Genomic DNA, 11,630 nt, shown 5'->3' on the forward strand with positions numbered 1-11,630 from the left:
TAACATATTTTTGTCTTCTCCTAGTGTAAGAGCAGAACATTTTAAGGTAGATAAAAAACATGTTTTTGTGTACTTCCAGTATAGAAGCAGCACATATATGTGGTGTGTACGTGATCTTGATCTTGGAAACATGATAAATCTCTCAACAAAGGTCAACAAGGCTTGACAAAACTCAACACAGAGCAAGTAGCTTATGTGAAAGGTTTTAATGAGACTAATATATGGTTTTGGTATGAAATTCAACATCATTGAGGAGACAAGCTATTGATTTTGAATTTTTGTAAGAAAAATTTCCAAGCACTTTGCAAAAATAAGCAAGGTTTTTTTTATTATACCATATCTCATTCATCAACTACTTAGATAGCATGCTTTCCCTATGATATATTGTTCACAAGTGACAGAAAAAGCATAAAATAAAGAATATGCGTACCTCCGTTTTGAACCGATGAATGCCTTTGCTCAAACTTTCTTTTAGTATATATATCAGCTAGACTTCGTCGGCCTTTATGATCTTTGCGTTCTCAATCAAACATATGATATGGCATGACCACACGTACTTCCAAGATTTGACTCATCCTTTTTGTGCCCGCGTACATCGTGTATATATATTCATGGAAATCTAACTTGCATACACTACATAAAGGGTCTATCGGCTTGATGTCTTTATCTTCTAATTCTGAGCCGATTGTGAACAATCTTTCATTTACTGCTTCTGACTTTTAATGAGGCAATTGTCAGTTTTAGAAGTCCCACAATCAGATCAAGTTGAGAACACAGAAAGATTCTTTGAGGATGTCCGGCACACTCTCATCCTCCTTCATCTTGAAGCTTGCAAACTTTTCTTTGAGGATGTATGCCTTTGCACCCTTCACGGCTTGAGTACCCTCAAAAGATTCTTCCAATTTCTTCCAAGCTTCATGAGCCATCTCAATATTTTTAATTTGCTCAAAAGTTCTCACATCAATTGCATCATGAACGGCACTTAGAGCAATGTCATTGTTTTGGAGAAGCACTTCTTCGGCGGTGGTGGGATTTTCTGGATCACCAATCTCAATTTTGGTTTCTACCACCTTCCACACCTTTCTATTGATTGACTTGATATGTGTGGCCATCTTTGACTTCTAATAAGAATAATTTAAGCCATCAAATTGGGGTGGCTTCTTGGTATTGTTGATTTGAGCCATTTTAACACCGAAGGTTGTTAAGCCTCAAATAACGGTGACCTCGGCTCCGATACCACTTGAAAGGTCCTAATGGCTAGAGGGGGGTGAATAGCCTAATAAAAATTTCTACAACAACACTTAACCAAATGGTTAGACAATTATGAGGTGAAGCGAGTGTTGCGCTAGCCTACTCAAAATGCAAGCCACCTACCACAATTCTAGTTTAGATAGTGTCAATTCACACAAGAGCAATGACACTACCCTATGTTAGTGTGCTCTCAAAGGCTAACTAAAGAGCCACACCAACCAAGCATGCAAGCTCTCACAACTAGCTACACTAAAGAGCTTGTCAACTAGTTTGTGGTAAAGTAAAGAGAGTGATCAAGAGGGTTATACCGCCGTGTAGATGAATGAACCAATCAATCACGAAGATGAATAACAATGATGACCAATCACCTCGGAATCAATGATGAACACAATGATTTTTTACCGAGGTTCACTTGCTTGCCGGCAAGCTAGTCCTCATTGTGGCGATTCACTCACTTGGGGGTTCACGCGCTAATTGGCTTCACACGCCAAACCCTCAATAGGGTGCCGCACAACCAACACAAGATGAGGATCACACAAGCCACGAGCAATCCACTAGAGTACCTTTTGGCGCTCCGCCGGGGAAAGGTCAAGAACCCTTCACAATCACCACGATCGGAGCCGGAGACAATCACCACCTCCGCTCGATGATCCTCGCTGCTCCAAGCCATCTAGGTGGCGGCAACCACCAAGAGTAACAAGCGAAATCCACAGCAAAACACGATCACTAAGTGCCTCTAGATGCAATCACTCAAGCAATGCACTTAGATCACTCCCAATCTCACTATGATGATGTATCAATGATGTAGATGAGTGGGAGTCCTTTGGCTAGGCTCACAAGGTTGCTATGTCAATGAAAATGTGCAAGAGTTGTCCCTTGAGCCGGCCATGAGGCTATAAATAGAGCCCCAATCAAATAGAGCCGTTATACCCCTTCACTAGGCAAAACGCGCTCTGACCGGACGCTCCGGTCATACTAACCGGACCCTGGGCTCAGCGTCCGGTCCACAGATGGACGCCACGTGTCATCGCCTTCAAACACTGTTCGTCAGATACCAACGGCTATGACGCTGACTGGACGCAGCAGCTTCAACTGACCGGACGCTGAACCCCCAGCGTCCGGTCGTTTCCAGTAAGGTACCGACCACGACTGGACGCGTCCGGTTAAAACTGACCGGACGCTGGAACCTCAGCGTCCGGTCGAGTACAGTAAGGGTCAAAACCTGGTTTTCCTCGACTGGACGCGTCCAGTCCACCTCGACCGGACACAGCCAGCGTCCGGTGGTAAACCCTAGCCACTGTACCGACAGTCAACGCGACCGGACGTAGGCAGTCAACGTCCGGTGCTTCTGGATTCAGCATCCGGTCACTGGACCGACGCTGGCATCAGCTCTGTTCTCACTTCTATCTTCTCCACCCTTGCTCCAATATGCCAACCACCAAGAATTTGCATCCGGCACAATAGAAAATAGGCATTTCATTTTCCCAAAAGCGCCGACCCAAACCCATCTCAACCCTGCACACACCTTGTGCACATGTGTTAGCATATTTTCACAAATATTATCAAAGGTGTTAGCACTCCACTAGATCTTAAATGCATATGCAATGAGTTAGAGCATCTAGTGGCACTTTGATAACCGCATTCCGATATGAATTTCACCCCTCTTAATAGTATGACTATCAAACCTAAATGTGATCACACTCTCTAAGTGTCTTGATCACCAAAACAAAATAGCTCCTACAAGTTATACCTTTGCCTTGAGCTTTTTGTTTTTCTCTTTCTTCTCTTCAAGTTTAAGCCCTTGATCATCACCATGCTATCACCATTATCATGTTATGATCTTCATTTGCTTCTCTACTTGAAGTGTGCTACCTATCTCATGATCACTTGATGAACTAGGTTAGCACTTAGGGTTTCATCAATTCACCAAAACCAAACTAGAGCTTTCAAAGAGCACTGCGAAAAATTCGCTTGCTGAAGCCACAAACTGCAACAAAGGTCAGGGCTGGCCAAGAGGCTTCCTACGTTGGCCGCTGAGCGCACTATAGGTACATCATGGTAGTGCATATGTCTTTGTTGTCGTTAGACATGTCCTCACCAAACACGAGCTTAGAGACCCTATCTTCCGCTAGCTCATATCTTGTCGCCAATGGAGCGGCGGTCAGTCATGTTGGCACGTGGCTTCATGCTGAGCCGTCTAAAGGGCGCGGTGATAAGTGCCAAGGATCGGCCGAGGAGCTTGGCCACTATGGCGGTTGGCTCAAACAGTCTGCTAATGTCGATGCTACTGCACTGCTCCGAGAAGGACATGGATGCGTCAGACACGACGCAGCTGAGGTCACTCGCCATATCAAAGAGACTCTATGTGGACAACAATGAGCAGCATTTTGTCATGTTATGGCCTAGACTCTTCCACGTCCTTTGCTCATCCATCGGTTATGCCTCCATGAGAGAATATTATCGATGTAGAGGAGGAGGTCCACAACCTTGTTTGCCAGCATCACTTCCTTATCATCGCTATTATCCGTGAGTTCCTTGATCTTGTTCCACGGTAACTTGTTGCTGCTGCCACTAACCTTGCATCGCCACACGTACATAGTAGTCTCTACCCAGTTGGCCATTGCCAGCAAGTTGTGCTCCGACGAGATGTTGAGCATGTCAAACAAGAATTCCAGTGAGAACTTGTCGGTGCCTAGCATGACGTGATACACCGGGTCCTCATGCTTGTTTATCCACTCTTGGGGAATAAATGGTTCATAGGCTTGGGGGCAGCCGATTCTACTTCATTAGAAGATGGCGTCCAGGACATAGGGCATCAGCAACCATCACTAGTTCTTGCTCTGGTGATCCGACCTCCTAAATGACAATGGTGTCCTCGGCGATGACGATGAAGTAATCAAGCCAGATGACCTTGTCCTGATATCCTTATCGATAGCTAATCTCCACCGTCTTTTGTATGTCGATAATAATTTTCAATCGATGGTCTCCTATCGGCTGTCGGGTTGTCAACCTTTTCTGTATCTCTAATACAAACTCCCATGATGACTTTTCCTTCTTATCAAAAATATACTTGGTCGAATAGCCAATGATAATAACCCATGGAGGAAAACTCAATGTGACCTCGACAATCGAACTAGCGACGATCATCGGCTATGTTGATCCTCATTGGCTCTATGTGATTATTCTTGAAATTCCACCACTGTACCAGAAACTGATATCTCACTAGTTTTACACCCTTGTCGATCGACTGCAGACTCTATCAGTTTGAAGGGTAAGGTCTTGAGCCAACAGTCGATTCTATCTCAAGAGAGGTGATTGGTCTTTGTCAGCTTGGAGAGTAAATGTGTCATCGACAAGACCTTCCTCGCATGGCAACTTAAAGAAACAACAATTCCTTGCTTCCTGGTCTGCTTTTCAATAAAGGCCACTGACAGTAAAACACCTTCATGCGTATGTAAAATAGCCGATCTCCATATATTAGAACAATCATTATTAATTTGATCTTCTCTTGCTTGCATCGGTTGGCATAACAATGATATACTCCGAGTATCTTATCGGCTATTGACTTGATACCTTTGTTCTCGGCTACCACAATATTTAAACAAACTCTAAGAACCTTTCAATACTCAAAGCCGATTTTCTATATGTTGATAATAACTTTCGGCTGATGGTTATTGCTCAAAATCACTCGGCCGATGGTGGGGTAATTTGAAGAAATATTTCCTTAACCTATCAGCCATTTATAACAGCATGCAAACCTGACCTATGAAAAACCTGAGTTCAAACTCCACCTCTTTTTGTAGACGCACACATACAAATTTTCCTTTTATTTATTTCTTCATATATGCATCCCATGTCACAATATATTTGGAGTCCTGATTCTTGGCAATCATATCAATACCTACATACATGATAGTTTTTGGTAGATTTCTGTTTGCACTCTGATCCTTCCCAAATTTAGCCCATTGTGGCTGCATCGGCTCTACATAGCCGATTGTGCGTCCAGAGCACCACCGGTGCATCCAAGCTCTCCACGTCACACGCGGTCATCCACTGCTGAAGTATCTTTGCTAGCGGCCACGTTGTGTCTGCCAAGCCAAATGGCCCCATCACTTAATGCATCAACTAAAGTGGAAATTGAGCTAGTATTGGCTCCCAAGCCAGTCTTTTTATATCTATTCTTAGAGTCTATGGAGGTGAAGGATCAGCCGATGCGGATGAGGGGAGTAGCCGATTCTTATTTATATATGGATAGACCACGGTCTTTGGCAATCGAGTAGGAATCCTTTGTATGACCTTCTTCTGAGCAACTAAGCAATCTTCACGTATTTTGAAAAGCATATACCATGCATGGACTTATACACACTTGCTAGCTTCTTCCATATATGTCAACATGCGTATATGCATGCGTGGCACTATAACATGTTAGCTCTTTCCTTTTAACTGACGTGAAGTGCTATCCTCACAGCCGATTCCATTTTAGGAAGCGATCGGCTCTCGTCAGTTTGGGAGGCAAATATGTAGTTAGTAGGACCCATGTTCTGTATTCAATGACGCCGCGCTATTGCCGTGACCATGGTGGCTTGGACATATCAATAGGAGCTCAGTTATTTTTTCTATCTAGTAAACCATCGGCTTTATGCTCTGGCTGATCGGCTTCTGTTGACGTTATCGTCCCAAATACTTTGTTCTAGTAAGGTAGTTGTTTCCTAGGCTAATGAGGATAGTAGTAGATCGATGACACTGTAGCCTTGCTAATAAAGTATTCTGGCCAGCCTGCTAATGACATATGTTCCACTCAAATATTTTAACTCTAGAACAGCCATCATCAATCCAAGATTTAGGTATCAGCAGAGCTGTCTATTATCATGTTTCCTAGATCAGTTAACCTCTTGAATTTGCATAGCTTCTCTCTATATTGACGGCTTTGTCGACAGTAGCCGACGAAATTATACCAACAGCCGATCGCCGGTCCGTTCAATCAATAAATCCAAGCAGAAATCCTATTTGCTTGTGGTAGTAGCATGTATCTTGTATGTATTTAGCAGATGCATTAACTCCTTGGAATTGGTAGATGCACTACGCCTGGTGTCCGCACGACTTCATGCTGTCCTGGACTGTTTGCTGGATCTTCACACGGTAACAAGATTGAGTGCGCTCTCCTGAAACCTAACGATCTGCACAGCGGAGTGATGAGATCTTGTTCCACGTGGATAGAGAAACCGATCTTCAATCCATCATCGGCTTCAGAATGTCAGGGGTTACTGTCTTGTGCCGATGGAGGTGACGGAGCAGCCGATGATAATAGCCGATGGATGAAAGCTCAATTCGATCTCCATACAACCATCGGCTTGATGCCTTGAGTAGTTTGACACCTGCACGTTGTAACACCCTCGATGTTACGCCTTAATCAAAATACTAAACCATGTCATGAGCATCATGTTTATGTATTATTGCATGTGGTAAATGAGAAATTAAATTTTATTGCACCAGTTCTCAAATTGAGCTCTAATTTATTCCTTGTCCAAGTTGTCCTAGCACGTCATCTCTCTCCACGTGAGAGCTCCATAGCCACAAAGTCAAATGATAAATTATTGTCATTCACTAATTATTAGCATACCACTTGACAAGATTTATATCTCCATCAATCTCGCGATGCGCCACTGTCATCTCTCGTTATTCTAATTACCCCGCCTTTACTTCGCTTGCTAATCACCTTGCTAAATTATCAGTGCACGCACCCTTTCTTCACGCCATCACTGTAGACATATGAAAGCAACTGCGATACATTCTCTGCTGTTCTCCGCCATTTAATCTCTTGACCTACATGAAGGCACCAGCACCTTTTCCTCTCATAATCATGGAAAGTCTATTCCACCGCCCTTCCAGCACGTCATGGAGACTGTAGCAATGTGTAACCCCATAGAAAACACTACAGTGCCAGAGAAAGTGCTGTAGCAGCGCAGAAATCACTGCTCACCCGCGGAAAACACCGTTCACGCGTGGAAAACACTGTAGCTCCATAGGAAAACACTGTTCATCTGCAGCAGCACATCGTTCCCGCGACGCTTTATTACCTTTAAGCAAGCTAGTTAGCCACTAACCTTACGACGCGTCGCTGTCGCGCCTTTGCTTCTCCATTCCTGCGTCTCCTGTCTTTAAAAGGACACACTGAGCCGCCGAGCCATCCCGCTCCGCTGCTCACTTGTTTCTTCCTCTCAAATCAAGTTCTTCTGTTCTTGCCCGAGAGAACTGCGTCTATCGATTTCTCTCCGAGCAATAATCAGCTGAGGTAGCTAGTCTGCAATTGATCTTCTCATTCTCTAATATTTCCTTGACTTGTGGTCTCCTCCCCCATTAATTCCTTGACCAGCATGAATGAACCAGCGCCACCGCCAAGCACGTTTCGCCCAAAGCACACTCCAGTCCTAATGTGCTCGTAAGTCCAAGACCACTTAAAGTCCATCATTGAATTAATTCTCTCATGACCAAAGACCACACCGCCGCACACGGCATGGAGCCAGAGGACAACCCTGCCAACTCGTTTCGTGCTTCCAGACTACCTAGCTTGTCATGATCACCCACAATCAGTGCTATATATGGTTCTGCTCCGCTCCACGCAGGGCAAGCAATTGCTAAGCTCCCTGGTGTCTCTCCTCTTGCATTGCCTCCGCACATCGATCACCATAGGCGGCACTTCATTCAATTCCGAGGTAGCTAGCCTACAAGAATTCCTTCATCCTCCTTCTCTATTATTTTCTTGACCCACGGTCTCATCTAGTATTTCTAGACCCACAGTCATGTGCAAGTCAACAAGTCCAATAGCATGATTATCCTTCTCCAATAATATCATTTTCTTCAACTCTAGAGCTCATTTGAATTTATTTATTTATTGTGAAATAAATTTTGTTAGATTCCTAAATTCATGATCTATCTGTTAGTGTAATTAGTTCGTATAGTTCAGTGATACCTTTAGGATTACTTTATTATTTCAAGATGCGTATTATTATTATGGTTATTTAGAGAATAAATTTTTATGATGCATTGGTAGAAGTGTTATCCCTAGAATTCTTTTACAATAGGTTCATTGTATTATTATGTGCTCACTGTAATTTTTGTGGTCTTAGAATAGGTTGATAAATATGGTAGCTAGTGCACCTTGTTTTATCATATATATAGTAAATTGATATCAGCAATAAGGATGCCTTTAGTTGCTAAGATAATACATGAAATGTTTCATACCTGTTTAGTGGGAATAATAGGTAACTTTGCGTATTAGTCATTAGAGTTAGCTTAGTAGCTTGGTAGATGTATTCTTATTTTAAGAGTTGCTATTGTTGTATTACTAAGCATTGCATCATCATCACTGCATGCATATAGAGAACGCGCCACTAGAGATCATGACCTTCGGCGAGCAGGAGTACGACGAAGTCGTCGAAGAGTACGAGGAGGAGATCCTCGTACAGGAGGATGTTCCGGAGCCACCCATCACTGACTTTGCTGACACCATGCCTGCTGAAGGCAAGCCCCAGTGCATAACCCTTATTTTGAATAATAACTGAATATATATCTATGATGTGCATTTACATTACAGGCATCTTACGGAAACTACATGCATAAATATATCTACCTATGAGTCCTACTAGTATAGGTCAAGTAGCTGCTATGCTCAGGATATCGGTAGCGTGAGTAACCTGCCGTTACTCGCAAATAGGTGATAAATATGATCACTCATGATAAAATGGTGGAAAGGAAAATGGTGACCGGGCAGGGATATGGTTGGGTTTTGGTGGGTGTAAAGGGTTGTGTCCTGCGGCCAACAGGGCATAGCTCGGTTACATTTTTTCCCTGTCCGTGTCGATTAAGGACTGGTCGTTGCATAAGGCATCGTGGGCAAGTCACAGATTTATTGTTCCGAGCGCATACTTGGGTATGGGCGCAGGGAAGACTTGTTGCTCTCTTGTCGGGGATCCGACTCTTTCCGGACCGACTGATGGAAAGAGGAGGTGGTGGAGGTCCTTGCACCACACTGAGTCTGCGACTCAGGATGTGGGGGCTTGGAGTCTAAGTTTGGAAGGGGACCTGAACACCCGGGATAGGAGAGTAATGGGTTAGTCCTGCTTGTGCCTGGGGTACAAGCGGGGCGTGTGTCTTCGGGGCACCCAGCTGGGCACATTGATTCGCGAATCGCCGGGAAACCCGGTACGACTTGTCTGCGGTTTAGCACCGTAGTAAGAACTGAAAGTTGAAAGGAGAAGAAATGGAACTGATTGCTCAACTTTTGCTTGAAAGTAGAATAGGTGCTTATATAGACTGGCTAGATGATAACTTAATACGGCTGATAATAATAATAATACATAACTAAGGACTCACTATTAGTATTGCTTTCTGCCAAAAGAAACCAGCAAGCCATATAGCTTCTCATATTCCTTGGAGTCGGGAAATTATTCCCACTAGTCGGATAAGTCTTGCGAGTACATTATGTACTCAGGGTTTATTTACCCCTGTTGCAGGTGATGCTTGAAGAGTACCTTTGTGTGGAGGATCCTTCTGGTGGGCTCAGACGGAATCCTCGCCCCTTACCGCTAGATGTTATTTTTAAATTCCGCTGTTATCATTCCGCACTCTGATATTTGGTATTGTAATAATGTACTTTTAAGAAACTCTAATGTATGAAATGGATAAGTATTGTAACTCGTTCTCATTATTGGATCCTTGAGAAAAATGTGGATCTTTCGGGTTCTCCCTTGGGGTGTGCCCGACGGATACCGCCCGTTGTAGCTTGCTTTCAGGGTGCTTAGTGTCTGGTGGAAGATGAGTGCCTCCGTAAGTGTGCTATTTCGGGCGGTTTTACCACAGTTGGTACCAGAGCCAATAATGGTTACGAGTTTCATCACTCTTTTTCAAAACTTAAAAATTTGACCAACAAAAGCTTTGCGAAAAGTAGGATGCGATTACATTATGTAAATAAGTATAAGCCCTAGCAATATGGTCTATCTAGGATAGCGGCACTGGTTTTATCTAATCAGTTTTTTTTGCAGGTACACTGACTTACGTTGCGTAAGAAATCGCTTAGTATACGGAAAGTGAGTGTGCGATGTGCCGAAAAGTTTTACGAATGCCGCTATATTTCAGCTTGAGTGAACGTACAGGCCGAAGCATGCATCATGATAATAGCATCTTACTTCAACTGAAATCCCCTTCACGTATAATTGAATTAGTAAATTTATAGGACTAACTAATGGAATGCTTTAATAAATGTGTTGTCATTTCTCTATCCCTTGATTTTGATCGGGAGGGTGCTCTAATGGATGGTTCATATCTCCTACAGATGAATCTAAGGTCCGGACATGGGAGCACTAGTGTGCGGGCAGCTCACGGTCTTGGCGAGGGCCAAGGCGAGAGTGGCCGGGCCCATGAGCCCAACGGGGAGAGCCATGGGGCTCCACTTCTGGCTCCTCCTCTGCCACCGCCACTGCCGATGACTCCCATAGAGATAATGGCAGAGCTGTTGGCTGCTCGCCGGGAGTCAGCTGCTGCTCGCCAGGAAACAGCTCGTGCCATGGACATTATGGCACAGGCTGTCGCGGGCCTCGCCCGCGGAGGCCACGGGGGCAACGGTGGGAATGGGGGTGGTGCCCGCCACCCTGAGGGACAGTCCTCTTACCAGGACTTCCTCAAGACTCACCCACCCATGTTCACACCGTCTGACGAGCCCCTAGAGGCGGAGAACTGGCTTCGCACCCTGGAGCAGAAATTTTGGCTGCTCAGAGTGACCGATGAGCAGAAGGTGTACTTTGCGGCGCAGCAACTTTTGGGGTCCATAGGTGCATGGTGGAAAACCTTCTATGCCACGGAGCAGCCAGATCATCTGGCAACATGGCGGGAGTTCTCCACCGCTTTCCGAGAGTTCTTTATCCTTGCTGGTGTCATCAACCAGAAGGTGACCGAGTTCCTGGAGCTGCGCCAGGGGAACAGGACAGTGATGGAATATGTGAACAAGTTCAATCACTTGGCTCAATATGCTGGCATCCATGTGGACTCTGATGACAAGAAGAAGGACCGCTTCTTTCGCGGTCTCACTCCCATCCTTCAAGAGAAGCTGTACACGATGAACTATCAGACCTTTGGAGCACTGATGAATGCCGCCATTGCCATGGAGGGTTTTCAGTGAGAGTCTTAGGCTGATTGGAAGAGGAAGCGGGTGGCCGCAGGGTCTTCTAGCCACCCTCACACTCAGAAGGTTCAGGTTGTCCGACGGGGGCCCTATCAGTCATTAGGCGGGCCTTCATTCCGGTAGCCCCAGCAGACTTCGTAGACTTTCTCCACATAGTACCGTGCACCTCCTCAGCAGGTGCAGCCCCAGCAACATCAGGGAC

At 44.8% G+C, this 11,630-nt stretch overlaps 1 protein-coding gene across 1 annotated transcript; it reads left to right on the forward strand.

The window, feature by feature from the left end:
- The first annotated feature begins 10,750 nt into the window (after positions 1-10,750).
- LOC136455394 (uncharacterized) lies at positions 10,751-11,425 on the forward strand. The gene has a single exon (XM_066455435.1). It carries the CDS (start codon positions 10,751-10,753, stop codon positions 11,423-11,425), a length of 675 nt encoding a protein of 224 aa, XP_066311532.1.
- The last annotated feature ends 205 nt before the right edge of the window (positions 11,426-11,630 follow it).

This window comes from Miscanthus floridulus, chromosome 5, assembly GCF_019320115.1.
Source record: "Miscanthus floridulus cultivar M001 chromosome 5, ASM1932011v1, whole genome shotgun sequence".
NCBI lineage: Eukaryota > Viridiplantae > Streptophyta > Magnoliopsida > Poales > Poaceae > Miscanthus > Miscanthus floridulus.